The 19,060-nt window shown below is 42.5% G+C and overlaps 1 protein-coding gene across 3 annotated transcripts in view; it reads right to left on the bottom strand.

Moving 5' to 3' along the window:
- The window catches only part of DNAI3 (dynein axonemal intermediate chain 3), an 80,599-nt gene that overhangs the window by 54,202 nt on the left and 7,337 nt on the right, over positions 1 to 19,060 (bottom strand). For all 3 annotated transcript variants that reach the window (XM_053921133.2, XM_053921132.1, XM_053921134.1), the window contains exons 2-7: positions 17,111 to 17,206; positions 16,670 to 16,708; positions 7,580 to 7,761; positions 6,243 to 6,347; positions 3,663 to 3,821; positions 2,415 to 2,614 (exon numbers count right to left, since the gene is read on the bottom strand). In XM_053921133.2, coding sequence (XP_053777108.1) covers positions 2,415 to 2,614; positions 3,663 to 3,821; positions 6,243 to 6,347; positions 7,580 to 7,761; positions 16,670 to 16,708; positions 17,111 to 17,192 — 767 coding nt within the window. In that variant the 5' untranslated portion in view covers positions 17,193 to 17,206. The remainder of the gene's footprint in view (positions 1 to 2,414; positions 2,615 to 3,662; positions 3,822 to 6,242; positions 6,348 to 7,579; positions 7,762 to 16,669; positions 16,709 to 17,110; positions 17,207 to 19,060) is intronic.

The following is a 19,060-nucleotide window of genomic DNA, read 5'->3' as shown; positions in this document are numbered from 1 at the left end:
TGAGCATAAACACACCAGGTATGAGTATGGTTTTTTCATATGAGTATGAGTATGAATTTAAGGAACAGGGAAACCAGTGTGGCTGGGAGGGGTGAGCCAGGGGAATTATGGGAAATGAGGGCAGAGGGGCAAGTGGGATCCAAATTAGTCTGTCTCTTCTATGGAGAACAGAATGCAGGAGAGAGGGGTGGGTAGAGGAAGTCCAGTTCGCAGACATTACAATAATCCAGAAAGGAGATGAGGACGGCTTGCTGCAATGTGACAGCAATGAATATATTTTGAGGGTAGACCCAACAAAATCCAAGGTTTTGGGTCTGAGTAATTACAAGAATATCATTGCCATTTACCAAAATGAGGAAGATTCAGTGAGTTTCAGATTTGGAGGTAGAAAATTTTTTAAAAATTGTGTTGGGGCGTGCAAAATTTGAGACCCTTATTAGACCTCCAGCTAAGCAGATGAGTATAAGCATGTGGAGTTCAGGGGGGAGATTGAGGTCAAAGGCACAGGTTTGGGGGCCATCAGCAAGCAGAGAACAGGTAACAACAGAGGGCTGGATAAGTTCACCCAAGGACTAAGTGTAGTTAGAGAAAACATCTAAAGGAGTTAGCCTGGGGGTCCTCAAATATTTGGAAGTTGGGAAGAGGAGGATCCCGTGAAAGGGACTGAGAGGAGCTGCCGGTGACTTAGGAAGATACAGTAAGTGCTGCCCATAAGCCAAGTGGAAATGCGTCATAAGGGAGAAGTAGTAAACCATGTCAAACACTGCTGAGAAGCGGCGAAAGAAGAGGTGTTAAAATTGGATTGGCAATCAGACCATTTCGTGACCTAAACACTGTTTAGAACGGGCTCAAGGCAGAGTGGTAGATGAGGAAGTGGAAGTAGAGAATGTGGACAACTGCTGTGAGGAGTTTTGTTGCAAAGAAAAGCAGAGAAATTAGATGGTAGCTGGAAGGGTCAAGAAAGTTGGGTTTTATTCGTTTGTTTGTTTGGATGGTGGGAGTTACAGCATTTTGTCCTGACAGGTCTCCGTTCCACTGTTTTCTCTCAGTTTACTGCCACCACCTTACTTTAGACACTGGTCACAGTTTTACCTGTTTGATGACAGCAGACTCCTACTTGGCCAATTGCTTCCACTCCAGGCCTGTTTCCCTCTGCTTTCCAATACATACTGCCTGGCTGTCTGATTTTAATCCCTTGCCATCTTGCCTCTCTCTTTCGCTTCAGAATTTGTCAAAGTTCCCTACTGTCTGCCACAGAGAAACCACTTCTCCGTCTACCTCTGCTACCCACTTCATTGTACCGAGGCCGGTGTCCTCGTGGTCCCATACAAACTGTTCTTCCTGTTCTCTTGAATTGCTCAGGGCGTTTTAAAAAATTTGGGCTGCTTTCCCTTTCGCCATTCCTCCAAATTATATGTAACATTTGTGGTTTTTCTTCTATAAATCTAAAATTATTTCAAAATAAAATGTTTTTTAATTCTAAAATATATAGCTTAGTTAAATATATCTCCAAATTTATACAACATTCGAAGCTCAGCTCAAAATACTCCCTTGACAATCCAATTCACATCAATTAACTCAGTGAATATATTTAAATAAGAGCTTGACGCATGAAATGATGGTGTGTGGAGCCTCCGAGCACTCGGGATCTCGGCGGACAGTTAGGTGAGTACAATATGGGTCCTCAGTGCTATGATAAGATACCCTTAAGGTCTAGTGGGGTCCCAGAGGAGGGGGCCATCCACTCTACCTGGTGTTTCCAGGAGATCACAGGGGAGAGGGCACGGAACCTAAAGGGTAAAGAGGGACAAGTTGGACAAGGCAGTGAAGGGCATTTTAGGCAGAGCAACAACATTGGCAAAGGCAGGAAGATGGGGAAGAGCGAATGTTCTGGGAGATGGAAGCAGAACGGGGCTAGAACACAGAGGACTTGTTTGGCAATGGGGTGAGGGAAGGGGAAGAGGCTGGTGAGGCCAACAGTGCCTTGACAGGGAAGAAAAAGAACTTCATAATGCTGTTCCAAGGGCTCCGGATGTGATGGGGGTGGGGCAAAGAGGAGATTTAGGCAGTAAAGTAACACAATCTGACTTGATGTGTAAAATGATTCAGGTAGAATGGAGCAGGTAGGAGGCAATTGTAATACTCCAGGTGAAAGCAATACTGTAATTATTAACAACATCCATCATTTTCCCACTGCATAGTCATACAGTCTTATATACTTGTATCACATTTTCCTATTAAGATTTTAAAAGGCATAGTTGAAAGCAATTAGAACTTCCTGAATTGACTCTGTAGAGATCTATGTCATCATTGTCAACCCATTTCTATTATAAAGATCTCTCAAAATAGTCCTGGACATTGCTAGATTTTACTATAATTGCCTTTGAAAATACATAAACCCATCGCATACTTACCATTTTGTCTGAGTACTTGTTTCCATGACTTCGGGGATTGCTTGCATGGCAACATCTTTCTCAAGTTGCTTAATAACAAAATTTCTATCTGGGTAGGCTGTACATTCAATATACCCATCTTTCACACTGGAAGCATTCTGGTCACTAAACTTAATTGGTGCACCAAAATCACATCGTTTTCGAGAAATCATGTATGTAATCTGCAACACAGGTAAGCAGTAAAGGTAACATGATCAATCCCTGGAGAAAAGTGGATGTGCGGCAGCCTACGAGGGTGCTCTGCCTATGTGATCTCTGTGTATGATTTCTGTGTGCCACTCGAGCCCCACGTGCTTTTTGTTCTCCTGGCCACCACCTGCTGCTGCTCTGTGAAACACTGCTCCAGAGCTTTACAGCAGGTGCAAAGAGCAGGAAGTGACTGGCTATTTACATCTCCACCCATCATGGACTGGTAGGAGACAATTGGGAAGCTCATCTCTCTTGCTTCTCTTCGGGACAACTCTGAGGTGTCATTTACTGTCCAGAGTTCCCCTAGGGGTTCTGGCTGAAGTTTTCCCTCTGCAGAAATTTTGCCTGAGATTGCACCCTTGCGGGGATTTTGCCAGGTCCCTCTCCCACTGCTTTACGTGTTTTCTCATGGGACACTTTCACATCCCTCACACCTAAATCCTCTTCTCAGGGGCTGCTCTGGTAATGCCTCTCTGTTACGGGGCTGCTATAACCAAGTACCATGGATTGGGTGGCTAAAACAACAGGAATTTATTCACTCACACTTGTGGAGGCTAGAAGTCCAAGATCAAGGTGTGGGAAGTTGGTTTTTTAATGTGGTCTCTGAGGGAGAATCTGTTGCTTGTCTTTCTCTAGCTTCTAATAGTGACAGCAATCCTTGGTGTCCCTTGCCTTGTAGATAACAGCACTTCAGTCTCTGCCTCCTTCATATGTCGTTCTTTCTCCCCGTGTCTCTGTGTCTTCATAAGGCCCTCTTTATATAAGGACCCCAGCTTCTGGGACAGCACCCTCCCATTTCCTAATAGGTCACATTCTGAGGTTCCAGGGGTTAGGACGTCATATCCTTTGGGGAGTGGAGATAATTCAACCCATAATGCACATGAAGACAAAGACCGTTCTTCTATCCAAAGAAAAACCACATGACTATTGCAAACACAGAAGCCTCACAGATCCTTCAGGAACGAATGTTATTCAGCTACAGGGAGGTGATGAGTGGAGGTAAAAATTCAAGCCTCTGACCTGCTTTGTAGATTCCTTAACTGATTCTTCCTCGATCTCTTTGTCGCTGCCCAAAGAAACCCATGGTTTAGAGACGGGTGGCTTATAGGTAAACATGTCTTCAGGAACAAGCTCTTTCAATTCTTTATGTTCCTCCTGTTCTTCTGGAACTTCTGGGGGCTAGAGTAACACAATAACATTCCAAAATATGACCAAATTTAGGTTATAGCTGCATCTGTGTGTTTTGCAGCAAAGTTTACTTTTATGTAAATTCACTAAGTTTCACTGTTATTTTTCTTCTTTGTTGGTTCATGCTTTTCAATTATGAGAAGGAAACCAAGCAAAAAAAAAAAAAGGAAGAACAAAGAACAAAAAAGATATCAAGGACACAGACAGAACATGACAGAATACAAAGATGGGAGAGTAAAAAAGGAAAAGATGTGTGATAATAAGACAGCACTTCCTGCACATCTTTGTAAATACGGAATACTGAAACTGAGTGCTACCATAAAACAGTTCCCTCTGACCTACTGAAATTTCTTTGATAACAGGATTATAAGTATGAATAAACATGATATGCATTAAATAATAAGTGAACACTTTAAAATCAAGATGTCCACAAGAAGATACATAGACACATGTCGATATATCAAAACCTGTATCTATATCTCTATAATCTATCTATAAATTGAATAAGTATCAATAGAAGTGAACTGATACATTGTGTTATCATCATAAAATAAAATCCCATAAAGCAGTTGCAATAAACAAACTTAATCTACATATATATGATATCTAAATATATCAACATGGATGGCAGCCTAGAATTTTATAATTTAATGAAAAACAACAATTGTAGAATCATTTGCATAATTTTATGTGACTTTTAATAAAACAATCAAATACATTCTTTGTGGAGCATTCATATGTGGTAAAAACATAAAACATGGACAGGAAGAAAATATAACAACTTTTGAATAATAGTTCCTTGTAGAGAGAAGTGGAATTGCAGAGGATACGAGGGGGAGTGAAGCCTTATCTATTATATTTTATTTCTTTAAAGAAATAAAGTACATATGATCAGACATTAATATCTGTTAATTCTGGGTAGTGAGTGTGTGGGTATTTGTTGTACTACTATCTGTATTTTTCCATATGTTTGAAAATATTTCACTATACACAGTCATGTGCTGCAAAATGACATTTTGGTCAACGATGATAGTCCCATAAGACTATAATGGAGCTAAAATTCCCTATCACCTGGTGACGTCACAGCTGTGGTGAAGCCACACACAGCGCGTTTCTTACATGTTGGCGGTGATGCTAGTGCAAACAAACCTACTGGGCCATCAGGTGTATGAAGTACAGCGCACACAGCTGGGTACGATCCGTGATACTTGGCCATGCCAGTAGACGGCTGCTGTGTTACTGGTTCATGGGTTTACTATACTTCTTATCATTACTGTAGAGTGTACTCTTTCTGCTTATTACAAGAATAGTTTGCTGTAAGACACAACAGGCTGTGTTATGTCGACAGCAACCGCAAACATCTCGTGTTTACCACATGTCTTGATTGCATCATTTTGTCTTGTGCTCGGTTTAATCTCGTGTTGTTTGTGCAGTAATGGCAGCCTAGGAGCAATGGGCTGCACCTCCTGGGACTGTGTGGGTGCCCTCTGTGATGTTCCCATAAGGAGGGAATCCCCTAATGACACAGTTCTCAGATGTGTCCCCGTGGTTCAGCTGCGCAAGACTGTGACAACAAAAAATTTTAAACACAGAGAAAAAACAACCACAAAAATAAAATTGAAAATGTTTAGACTAAGTAAAAGGTTATTTTTAGTTTAAAAAGTAAACGATATTTTAAAATTCTATCCTTTCTTTTATTTTCCTTGTTTATTGAACAACCACTCAAAACCCTCGGTCTACCTCAGTTTTACCAAACCGCCCCACAAGAATGCCAGGTCGAAAGGCAGGTCTCAGAAAATTGTTACCTTCCATGACCACTTAAAAAAGAAAAAACACCCTAAAGGTGGACTGATTTTTTTCTTTGGAAATTACCATTCTTTTATTTTCTGCTTCCCTCCCCATCAACTGCCCACTGACCAAGTTGTCCTTTCAAAATCCTGCTTTTAAATAATCCTGGCAAACATTTACGGAGTACCCGGCTCTGTGTCAGGCACTATACAAAGGCTTTACCCTGTGTTCGTCCATTGAAGTTTCACAACAGCCCTGGAAAGGGACACTCTTGGTGCCACTGTTTTTGCAGACAAGTGGTGCAGTAGCTTACCCCAAGTTATGGCAGTGGTAAGAAGAGAGCCAGGAATACAGGCCAAGGAGTGGTGGAGAGCAGTGGTACTCCAGATCAGCTGTTTTCGCTCTCACTGGGTCAGTAAAGCAAATAAGTAGAGTGCCTGCTACCCTGAGATGTTTGACTTAGTTCATCCCAGTTACTGCTCACCTCCTCTAGGTGCCAGAACCTGCTCTAGGCCCCAGGGAAATGGAGCTGAACAAGAAGGATCATAACCAAGCATAGGTGTCCCCCCAAGGTACCGCTTCCTTCTGACACCCCACAGAATACACGGCCTTGGGTGTCCTTACCTTGAAATAGTGTTCCTTGCCCTCTTCAGTTCCAATAACATAAAAGTTAAGTCCATATTTGAAGTCTTTGTCGTAAACAAGCAGAATCTCATCGCCAGGATATTCCTAAAGGAATTTAATCAAAAGAGGTTATAGAACATTCCATCCCAAAACAACAGAATATACAGGAGTCCGCAAAAGTAGCCTTACAGTTGTTTGTATGGAACACAATGCAATAAGTAATAAGTAATAACACAAGAATAAACTGTGCTTCACATATAACTGGAAACCTACTTTGCCCACCCCTATACATTCTTTTCAAGGGCACATGGAACATTTTAAAGGCTACATGATATGTTAGGTCACAAAACAAGTCTTAATAAACTTAAGAGGGTTGAAATCATATCAAGCATATTTCTGATCACAATGGCATGAAACTAGAAATTAATTACACAAAGAAAACTGGAAAATTCACGATATGTAGATTGAACAGACAACATGCTACTGAATAGTAAGAGGGAGCCAATGAAAGTTAATGACGTCCAGTGGTCATTCAATTTATTCAGATATCAACACAAAATTGATATTTCTCTCTCCCTGGCTGGCATAGCTCAGTGGATTGAGCACAGGCCTGTGAACCAAGGGGTCGCGGGTTCAATTCCCAGTCTAGGGCACATGCCTGGGTTGCAGGCTGGGTCCCTATTAGGGGGCACGTGAGAGGCAACCACACATTGATGTTTCTCTGCCTCTCTTTCTCCTTCTTTTCTACTCTCTCTAAAAACAAAGAAAGAAAGTCTTTTAAAAATTAATATTTCTCTAATCAATCACTCATAAAAGATAACCATAGTTATCTATGGTTATCTTAGTGCTAATCTATGGTTAATAAACCCAAATTGCAAACGAAAAAATTGAGTTTTTATTAACTCTAAAAAGCTTTTAAAACACAATAGGTCCAAAAAGAGAAATGTACTAAGCAACGATTATTTCTAACAGGAAAAAAAAGGGAGCATCCCTTTTCTTTGGCTTTATGCTCGGTTGCATGCTAGAAGACAAATCAGGACCAAAGTGATGAACTAAACAATTAAAGCAGTATGGGAACATAGGGTAGATTCCTACTCTAATTAAAACGGGGCAAGGGCCAGTTTTTCTGGGTGTGGAATAAGACAGTCACTGGTAAGTGTTTGCTTTTCACAGAGAATCACCAAGCAGGATTCTCCAGAAGGTGTGGGCAAGCTAGTATTTGTGCAAAGTAATGGCAAATGCCAGATTTGAATGTGGCAATCTCCGCAACTTTCACTGTTATGTACCAGGAACCCCTTGAAGCAAGACTGAAAAATAAAGAGGGATGTTGTGCTTACCTGGATAACTTTTTTGACTGGGTAGAAATCAGAGACCGCAGCTCTGTTGGAAAAGTCTGCCAAAATATCTTGTTTTCTGATAAGCTTATAAGGTTGTTCGTCTGTCAGGTCTTCATCTATTCGGCAGTTAAATATTTCTTGGGTCTTGGTAGTTAGCACTAACGGGTAAATTTCTGGATGACCTAGGGAAGCCAGAGTCGAACTTTGACATTAGTGTAAGCATTTAAAATACTAGCAATGGGAACATGTAACTGTGCTAAATGCTTGCCTTGGTTAAAATTTTTAAAAGACTTTAAAATTACTGTTCTTCCTTTTAAAGCAAGTCTGTCCATTATAAAAAATGTCAAAAATGATTAAAAAAGAAAATAACAGCTACCCATAATACTGTATCTCAAGGGAGAACCTCTATTTCCTTCTAGCCGCTCCATGCGTAGTATCTTACATGAAATTTTACATCCTGCCTTTAATACTTATGTCACAAGTATTTTACTACGATATTATGTAATCTTTCTAACATATTTTAAATTAACATCTCTGTAGCATAGTCTTTAATTGTTCTGTTGTTGACAAACATTAGCATTTTTCTCTCATTTCTTTCCAATGATTGTAAACAACTCTACAGATATCAAATGTATAATTTTTAAAAATTTTTTAAAATTTCAAGTTTTCTTAGGATAGTTTTTAAAAGTGAAATTATTGGTCCAAAGGTATGATCACCTTTTCAGGCTCTATCAAACCTGTATTGCTCTTCTAAAGCATCCCCCCCCAATCCCTCCCCTGCTGCTCTCTCTCACGAGGTGACCTCACTTTCTATCTCGCAGAAGCAATTCTGTGTCTGTACAGCACAGGACTCTGGCTGTCCTGCAGCCCTGTCTCTCAGCTGATCGGCACAGACACCACCTTTGCACCCTCCCCTCCTCTCAGGAGACCTGCCCCTCCCCCTCTCCACCCTTCTCTGCCTTCCAGGCTCATTCACTTTTTCTCCCCCTTCAACTTGTCCTACCTCCGGGCTGTTTTCCCTCAGCATGCAGATTTGCCCAATGGTCTCCCATTTTAAAGAACCCTTCTCTTGACCTTATAAAAGTACCTCTGCTCCTGAGGGCTCCTTCTTTTCACAGTTAAACTTGTCACTCCATTCCTCACATCTTAAAGCTACTGACTTCCCAATGAAGTTGCTTAGTAAACCCTTGGAAGTGGGAAGAAAGGTGGGGTAGGGACTCCCTTTTCCCTCCTGTGGTTCCTCAGTCCTAGGTTTGCCCTCTGAAGAAGAGGGAAGCGAGGTTCAAGAGGCTTCCATTCCTCTCTTCCTGTCCCTCCTGTCCCTTTCTCCCCCACCCCAGGACAGTCCTTGGCTGCAGCAAGCCCTTGGACAGGGGATGGAGGAGGATAGGTATTGTCTTGCCTGTTGCCATCCCCTCTAACAAGCCTTCTTCTCATTTTCTTATCACATCAGCTTCAGGCACCCCAGTCTCAGCTCTGCACCTGCCCCTAGAACTCCCTGCCCAACTCTGTCCTCCCAGGGTCCCACAGCCACTCAATCCGCTCCAGGCCCTGCACGCCTTGATGTCCTGATAGCCTCCGTCACAGTGCTCAAGGTGCATCAAGGGGGGCAGCACTGTGGCCTCTCACATCGGAGTTCTGAATTTTCCCACACATTCACCCCTCGCTTTAGTGGCTCTGTGGCACAGTTATCCAGGCAATTCGGGGGGTTTAATGACTATATGCATAACACTGACTATATGTATGGAAATGTAACAGGGTGCAGCCAAGAGGAGGGACCCAAATAGGGATTTGTAATGGGGTCCAGAACACAAGGTGTCCAGGAAATACTAGAAAAATATATATAGGATGTCCTCCCCCCCACAAGCCTGAGCTGGGGGAAGGGACACATGGAGGAGGGCCATTCAGAGTTGTTTTGTACAGCAACAGCTGTGCAGCTAACCTCTGGCATGGTCATTTGACGTATCTATAACCTTTAACTGGTTTCATGGATATGTTAAATAGCTGTGGCCATGCTTTGAGCCAGGGGGATGGGACTGACTTCAACACAGGATGTAACTGGTAAGCAACCCCCCCTGGTTACAGTGCCTGCGTGAGAGCTTGGAGAAGATTGGCTCCATGCCGTGTGGCCACACCTGCCCAGACTTACTATGGCAGCCCAGTAAAGCTGTAAGAATACGGGGACGCTGGCAGGTGTGACTGATTGTGGGAGGGGTCGGAAATGGGGCTACAGAGGAAATGGGGCTGCGCTGGGATTTAAACCCAGGTATGGCAGCCATACCGGAGAGAGAGGACCACAAAGCTTTGGCGGAGAAGGGGGAGAGAACCACGCGGCTTTGGCAGAGTGGGGACCCCGTGGCAGTGACACAGCTGATGGTACCAGGAGCCTGAATCATGGGCTTCTACTTCTTTGAGAAACGGCACCCAGACTGGGCAGAGGGAGAAGGAAGGACTGTGTGTGTCTGTGGGTATTCTAAAGGACTTCAGTATTTTAATGAAGACATTAAGTCATTACTCTAAGTCTGTATAACTTTTAAATAAATAATTCCTTTCCTTTTCACAAGTCTTGGGCATTGAGAGACGTCTTTCCTCTGGCGGTGGGCAAGGTGAACCTCATAGGTGGGGGGGCGGGCAGAGAGAAAGTGGGGGTCCTTTTGGTAATAGTATATTGTTCACCCACCCCCAGGTGTGTTCTGTAACAGAAATGTATTCCAAATTGCAATCTGTTGCATAATAAACATTTGTAATACAATTTGTTCATAAACTACAGGCAACTGCCCATTTTTATCTTCCTCAAAGTGCTAACCCTGACTTTTGGCATGTAGAAGGTACTCAATAAACAACTGTTGAGTTTATTCACATATGGATTATCTCTGTGAAAACATTCTGCAAGGATAATTTGTAGTGTCAAAGCATAGTAAAGAATTCTGCAGTTTTGCCTTTGAAAACCACTAGGTGGAGCTGTGAGGCCCACGCATGGAGGCATTCGCATAGGCCAGAAAGCCCTCTACTACGCAAGAAACAGAAGACAGGTGACAAAGGTTGTGTTCAATGTCATCTCCCCTCACCAAACATGCTTCAAATTCTACTAGCTGGACATTTTTCCCTAATAGGATCGTTTCACACTAACTGGACTTTATCAAGGCAATTTTAACATAGGCTCTTGACTTTCCTTTATCTGGTAGTAAAACTAGTAGACTCACAGCTGCAATTAGTAATCAGTAATAACTTCGGGCAGCTGGTAGCCAATAGACCACACAAAACTCCCACAGTCTGCTACCTTCCAGCACCACCTGAACAATGGCCAAACTAAACACAGAAAGGCCTGATGCTTCTGGCCACTCCTAAGGGTCTCTGGCAAAATTCAATACAGAATGTTGTTATTTAGGCTTCGAGGTCTACACTGAAGACAGCACCCCGGGCACACAACGATGAGGCTGTGGTGATTAGCATGAGGCAGGCTAAGCGCTACCGCCCAGGTGCGCCTCCCGCAGAGTGGGATGTGGGTTGCTCCAGGAGCGTCAGAAAGATGACGGGGCAGAGGACAAGGCCTACAGGGCCGCCTGAAGCTGACAGAGGTCTGGGGTCCTGCCACTAGGGCAAGACCTGCTGGATAGGGTGCCGGTCTAGGCTGGCGAGTGCCTAACGATGTGGGTGAATAATAGCCATGCTAATTATTGTAACTTCTATGTTTTCTTTTTACTCTTAGTGTTGATTTTCCACAAGCAAGATCTGGACATAATTCTTTGAGTCATCAGCCAGGTACAACACATTTTATTTCAAAAGTAAAAATTTCTAAGCCTTCATGTCAAGAGATTCTGTGGAGGGTAGGTTTTTCCAGGGTTTTTTTCCCACATTTTTTTTTTATTGTACAAGTACAGTTGTTTTCATTCCCCCCCAACCCCAGCCATCCCCACTTCCCATCCTTGATCCTACCCCCTTTGGTTTTGTCCATGTGTCCTTTATATATGTTCTGAAAACTGTTCCCCCTCACCGCCTCCCTCCATTATCCCTTCCCACCTTCCCTCTGGTTACTGTCAGTTTGTTCTTAATTTCAACGTCTAATTATTGTAACTTCTGTAACGCACCCACTGCATGCCAGGCGCTGCTCTCAGCGCTTTACATGGATGAGCAATTCATTTAATGTTCGCAACCACATTCTGAGCTGGTTACTATAATTGTCTCCATTTTTGTAGCTGAGGAAACAGAGGCCTACAGAGTTCAAATACCATATTCAAGGTCAGGAGCTAGGAGTTTGAAACAGGGGAGCTGGGATTCAAACCCGGGTCTCTGCACTCTTACTATCGAGCTCTATTTTCTCACTGATGTGTGAATGACAGGGGACCCAAGAGTTGGGAAATTTTAGTTTAAGGTAAATAGGAATAAGCCTAGTAGGTAATGAGTATGTTAAAGCTATTGTTTCAGGAACTGCAGGGTGCGGCCCACCCTGGCTCCCATGGAGACAGATGACCTCCTAGGACACAGCTAGGGATATCTGAGCCATTGTGTTCTGGGAAGAGACAGACCACCGCCCATCCAGAGTCAGCTGACCGCCCAGGGCGAGAATGCTGCAGTTTTTTAATTTAATTTTCCCTGAATTTCAACCCCCCTCACTGCACTTTGTTCTCTGTTATAAAAAGGCTGGCTTCAAAGGAAATGTAGGACGGTCTGTTAGGGTACAAACCCATGCCTTCTCAGTTGGCTGGCCTTCTGAATCTTTATGGACATTCAATCCCTGTCTCAGTTTATTGGGCCTGGTGGGCGACGGGCAGCGGGAACAGCACCGGCTTTTCCGGTTTCAGGAACACAGCAGAGCATGGGAGAGGGTCCTGCGGCTTCCCCACACACAGCCAGAGGTAATAGGGGTTGCATTCCACAGGATGCAGCAAATGGCAGTTATTTACCTAGTAGACCGATGGAGCAGGGGCCAAAACAGACTCAAAGTCCACACAACTCACTCCTCAGAACCTTACTGTGTAACAGGGAAGAGGCCTAGGCAATATACATTATGTCCTGTATAGTGAAACAGAATTAATATAAGTAACTTCCATGCATTTCATCTGTACGTTTTTAAAAAAACATTTTGGTTGCTGTTTACTCTTTCAAAAACAGTTTTATTGAGATTAATTGACAAATAATCAACAGCATGTATTTAAAGTGTACAATTTACTAAATATATGCACGTACCCTGGAAACCATCAGCACAATCGAGATAAAGAACACATCCATAATGCTGTAACTTCCTCCTGCCCCTTCCTCTCAACACCCCTCCCCACCTCCAGGCAACTAGCGATCTACCTTCTGATACTGTAACTTAACTATAAATTAGTTTCTCTATGGAATATTTATATGTGCAATTGCAAAGTATGTATTCTTTTAGTTTTGTCTCCTTTTACTCAGGAGAACTATTTTGAGATTCCTTTATGTGGTTGCATGTAGCAGTTGTTCATCCTTTTGTGTTTCTAACTAGTATTCCATAAAAGAAAAAAATTGATTAAGTAAAAATTTCTTAAGATTTATGGCTTTGGGTGTCGTATCTAGGAAATCTTTACCTAATCCAAGTTCACAACATTTTCTCCTATGTTGTCTTCTAGAAGTTTTATATAATACTTGGTTTTATATTTAGGCTTATGATCCATTTTTTAGAGTATATTTTATTGATTATGCTATTTTAGTCTTCCCAATTCCCTCCCCACCCCCATCCTCCTCCTTTTAGTTCATGCCATGGGTTATACATATAAGTTCTTTGAGTTCTCTGTTCCCCATGCCATTTTTGACCTCTCCCCGTCTATTTAATGCCTACTAATTATGCTTCTTCCCTGTACCTTTCCCCCCCATTCCTCCCTTCCCGTGCCCCACTAAAAACCCTCTATGTGATGTCCATTTCTCTGATTAGGCTCCTGTTCTAGCTGTTAGCTTAGTTTTTGTTTTCGTTGTTTGCCTTTTCTTTTAGGTTCATTTGTTGATAGTTGTGAGTTTGTTGTCATTTTACTGTTCATAGTTTTGATATTTTTCTTAGATAAGTCCCTTTAATATTTCATATAATAATGGCTTGGCGATGATGAACTTCTTTAACTTGACCTTACCTGGGAAGCACTTTATCTGCCCTTCCATTCTAAATGAAAGCTTTGCTGGAGAGAGAGTAATCTTGGATGTAGGTCCTTGCCTTTCATGACTTTGAATACTTCTTTCCAGCCCCTTCTTGCCTGTAAGTTTTCTTTTGAGAAATCAGCTGATATGGGCACACCTTTGTAGGTAACTCTCTCCTTTCCTCTTGCTGCTTTTAGGATTCTCTCTTTGTCTTTAATCTTGGGTAACCTAATGATGATGTACCTTGGTGTGTTCCTCTTTGGGTCCAACTTCTTTGGGACTCTCTGGGCTTCCTGGACTTCCTGGAAGTCTATTTCCTTTGCCAGATTGTCAAAGTTTTCCTTCATTATTTGTTCAAATAAGTTTTCAATTTCTTACTGTTGTTCTTCTCCTTCTGGCACCCCTATAATTTGGATATTGGAACGTTTCAAGTTGTCCCAGAGGTTCCTAAGTCTCTCTTCATTTTTTTGAATTCCTGTTTCTTCATTCTGTTCCAGTCAGGTGTTTATTTCTTTCTTTTATTCCAAATTGTTGATTTGAGTCCTGGTTTCCTTCCTGTCATTCTTGGTTCCCTGAATATTTTGCTTTATTTCACATTGGGTATCTTTCATTTGTTCTTTCATTTTTTGACCAAGCTCAATCAATTCTGTGAGCATTTTGATTACCAGGGCTTTAAATTCTCCATCAGATAGGTTGACTATCTCCTCATCACTTAGCTCTCTTTCTGAAGTTTTGCTCTGTTCTTTCATTTGGGTCATATTTCTTTGTTTGGAGCCCCTGTTAAGTGGTAAGGGGGCAGGGCCTTAGGTGTTCACCCAGGCAGTGCAACGCTCCCTGCTGCTCTGGGGTGCTGCTGCCTGTGGGGGAGGGCCCAGAGAGGGAACAGTGCAGCTTGCCTGCTCATCTCTAGCCCACTTTCCAACGAACTTGTGAGACTGGGAGTTTCTCCCACTGCGGCAATCGCTGCAGTCTACAGCCGGCTCTGAGCCTCAGTTTCCCCTTAAGTCAGCTCTGCTGAGTCAGATGGGGAAATGCTCTGCCATGGTGTTTCAGCTCTTATACTGGAAACAAGTGTCCTTTCCCTTGTCTAGTTAGTGCTACATTGTCCACATTTTTGTGCTTTTTATTGGTGACTTTGTTATTTAAATAGGATACCCACGTGCGGTGCTGAAGTGCTGTATAATGTTCCTAAGAGCAAGAAGGCTGTGATGTGCTTTGTGGAGAAAATACATATATTAGATAAGTAGGGTTAAGGCATGAGTTATAGTGCTGTTGTCTGTGAGTTCAGTGTTAGTGAATTAACAATGTGTATTAAATAAAGTGTCTTTAAAAAGAAACACACATAAAATGTTCTAGATTGCTTGGTTAATGAAAATGTTAAGACCAGAATGCTCACGGGAGCCTAACCCTGTATTTCCCCTAAGAGCAATGGCTCCGTATTTGCTCCTTCAGTGTTCATAGCAACTGTATGGGCCTTCCATAAATAATGAGAATCAACTGTACTTTAACTTCAGAATTGTGATAAGTGCTATGAAGGCAAGGGTACTTACTAGGTGAAAGACAGGTCTTTGGGAAATGCCTCTTCCAGAGGTGGGTTTGGAGTCAGGATCTGAATGATGAGGAGATAGTTGCATAAAGATGTGGGGGGGGGGGGATCTATCCAGGCACCTGAGGCAGGAGCCAATTTAGTATGTTCTGTGCTAGGCAAGACTGGCGAACCATAGATGGGGACAGAGAGTCAAGGGAAAAGATCAGAGAGGAAGGCAGAGCCAGGACTACCAAGGAAAAGCCACAGGAGAGCTTAAGCAGAAAAGAGACACGGCAAGTTCCATGTGCAGAATGGATTGAAGGATGCTGAGTGGAAGCGGTGATACCAGGTAGGAGCTAAGCAAGTCATCTAAGTGAGAAATGTGGAGGCTTGGACCGAGGTAGTAGATGTGGAGATAATGAGAAATGGATGGGTTTGAGATAAATTTTAGAGATGGAATTGACAGGAACCAGGATGGTTTAAATGGCAGTGGGGAGGTGTTGAGGGGGAGAAAGGGGTCAAAAATGACTCCCACATTTCTGGGTGGTACATTCGTTAATTCAATAAATATATATTGGGAGGCAGAGCCTGCTCCAATACCATTTACTGTTCGCTGACATCCTCCACGTCTCCCCACCTCTACACTCCACGTCTCCACCCGCTCTGCCACCCAGGCCCAACCCAGCCCCTTCTCATTCTTGGGTGGGTGCAATAGCTCTCTAACCATTTTCTGTTCTGCCCTTGACGCGGCCCTTCTCACCAGAGTAGTCAGGGTGACCCAGTGAGAACAAAAGTCAGATCATGTCCCTCCTCTGCCAAAATACTGCCAACAGCGGCCTATCCTGTAGGGTTAACAGCCCAAATCTCGACAAAGGTCTACAAGGTTTCAGAGCTTTCTCTTTTCCACCCTCGCTGTTTCCTCTGTTTCCAGATGTGAAGAGCATCATCTAGTTCAAGTCTAACAGAAAGTTTCAACAACAACAAAAATAAAGACTTGTTAGTTATTTAGCCTCTAAAACTAGGACCGACATTAGTTTGGTTGTCTAAGTTCTAGTTGGTTTTTTTTTTTTTTTTGGCTTAAAAATCAGCCTTCCTCCTTGAAATACTAGAATCTTACTGTGAAGTACAGATAAATATTGCTGATGAGCCAGAGTTTTAAAAAATATTATTCTACTAAAAGTAATAACTTGCAGAGTTATACTTTATAATTACAAAAGTTCTCTCAAAAATCATTCAATTTGGATTTTGAAGGGATTGGTTGACCTGAGTCTATTTCTCAGTTTAAAATTCTCTCTTCCACTCTTGCTTTTTATTCTTTCTTTAAACATTTTCATTCTATATTCTAAATGACCTGATGTAATTTTAGTCCATGTACACTTTGATTAATCACTTCAGTTTGCAATACTTTCACTTGCTTATTGCATATTGAAATACTGTAACTGGGGACAATTTCTAAATTGTATTCCACTTACCCATGTTCTCCATGTTTATGGGTTCCTCTTCTTCACCAACTAGAATATAATAAAATGATGTCAAATTTACATTTCTTGAATCAAATATATATCTTAGTTTATTGCAATTTTTTACCCAGGTCCCAAAACAAAATATAAATGCAAATATACAATGAATTCTTAAACTTATTTATGAATAATTAAATAGACAAAATCTGAATAATTGCCTTTCTCATAGAATTATCTCTTAATAATATGTTTCCTATGGCGTTTATTTGATAGTATAATGAAATAAATACAAAGCAAGAATGCCCATATTTTTAATTCCACTTGTGTTTAGCTTTTTTAAAGCCAAAATATTTAAGTTTATTTGATACATAAAACCATGAGCATTTTTGCTGCTAATACATGTACAAATACTAAAGCCATAAAAAAATCCCATTAGTGAAAAGATGATCCTACCAGGTAGCACCTCCTTATTTTTGTCATGTTTTATCATTTTTTTGACACCTGAGCTCTTCCGTTTTTGCAGTTTTGGGGCCATGGCCGTGACTTAGGCTGTGCAAAGAGACAATATCATTAGGAAGTGTCTGGTTTACAATTTCAAATAGTAAGCATTATCATTTAGTAAACATGAGAACATGCTTTCTAAGGTTAGCTTGCCGTTAAATCAACATGTGTCTTCGTAGAATGGGTTTTCTGTGGGCAAAGGTTTATCGCAACAACGGTCTTATTGACAGATCTTGCCATTGCAGCTGGCCATTCAGCTGAAGCACCAGGAAGTGACCTGCCCACACTTCACACTTTCAGCCCCAGGCACCCAGAGGACGCTGCTGCCCCGGCCTGTTGATGCAGTTCTGCACCCAGGGAGTTGCTCTGTGCCCGCCTCCCTGGCAGGTGTCCCAGTTACAACGATGGGTTTAAAGTCAGTGGGCAGACACAGGCCCGCAATGCGCACATATGGACATAATTTTAAAATTAACGTAATTTAAATAGTACTTCTGTCCTAGCGTGTGTACGTGTAACCACTTGCCCTTATTTGCGCTATCAGAGAATGCCTCTGAAAGTTTCTCGGGAACCGCTCAGTAGTTTTGACAGGACATAACACTGGCCAGGGGCCTTGCTGTGACATCAAATCCTCATCTGCTCAATGCCCACCTCTGCCCGTCTTGTTAAATGGTTAGGAGTGTGATTTCAGGAGTCTAACCGAGGCAGGAGACAGCATAGGAAGAACTCTGGGTCTGCGCTGCTGTTATTGGCCAGCGTCTAGCATCCTGGTTCCCAGGAAATGCCTCTTAGCACTTAGGTAGAATGAATGGCACCCCAAGGTAGGGAGGAGGAGCAGGAGACATGTCTCACCCACTAACTCAGCAGTCCTGAGCCTGGTCCGATAATATTGCCAGGTGTTCCAACATCACAAGAAACACTATGTTAGCCCGGGAGGAGGGAAGTCCTTGAGATTCAGCCTATCGTTTCCACTATCTGGGGAAGAAGGCCTTGAAACAGTGCTTTCATCCCAAGGCCTGACAGGCAGGAGAGGGTCCACAGTGCCCAAAGGAAGAAGCCCATAAAACAACTTTGGTTATTTGCCCCTCTCTGGTCACTATGTGTTTTTGAGGGAGTCCCTAATGCTTAAATAAAGAGCCCATAAATAACTTTGGGTAACTGCCCCAACTTTAATCAACTGCCTCTTGTCACGTACCTGTTTTACCACAAGATGAACAAATGGAGTCTAGAGCAAGATAAGGATTCAGGCTGACAGACCCCCACACATACCTAAGTCTGGGTGTCAAGTCCCCCCATGAAAGCTGGCACCACCTTTACCAGTCAATCAATATGTAACTTCTTGACCGCATCCTGCCAACCACGCAAGTCCTCAGAACAAAGGACCCGAGGTGCTTGCCACCCCGGCCTTTGGCTGCCCTTGCTTTCGCTGCCCTGCTTTGCCCTGAACCTATGCCTTTCCCCCCACCCCCTGGCCTTAGCTAGGCCTGTTCTCTTTCATGGCAGTGGATCACCAATAAACCCTGACTGCAGGCTAATAGATTTGCTGATCTGTAATTCTTTACGTGCGTTGGCAAGTAGAACCAGGTGTCTTCCCGTTAACATAAACGGCAGGGTTTAGAAACAGGCTGTACCAGCAGAGTAACCCTGGGCAAATTGTTGACCTTATAATTCTCAATTGATTCATCAGTTTAATGGAGATGATAAAACTTCCCTCACAAGGTGGTTGTGAAGATATCATGAAATAAAGTTACATCAATATCAACTCAGTCATCTTAACTGTTTGACTCATTTTAATAATCCAAAACAGACTGAAATTCTTCCATAGTATGGGAGAGAGTGAAATTTTTCTCTGCCCTCGAGGTTCTTTTGGTTGGTCTAATCAAATAGGTATGAGACAGGTTAACC

This window comes from Desmodus rotundus, chromosome 3, assembly GCF_022682495.2.
Source record: "Desmodus rotundus isolate HL8 chromosome 3, HLdesRot8A.1, whole genome shotgun sequence".
Taxonomy (NCBI): Eukaryota; Metazoa; Chordata; class Mammalia; order Chiroptera; family Phyllostomidae; genus Desmodus; species Desmodus rotundus.
This window is presented reverse-complemented; position numbering and strand designations above follow the sequence as displayed.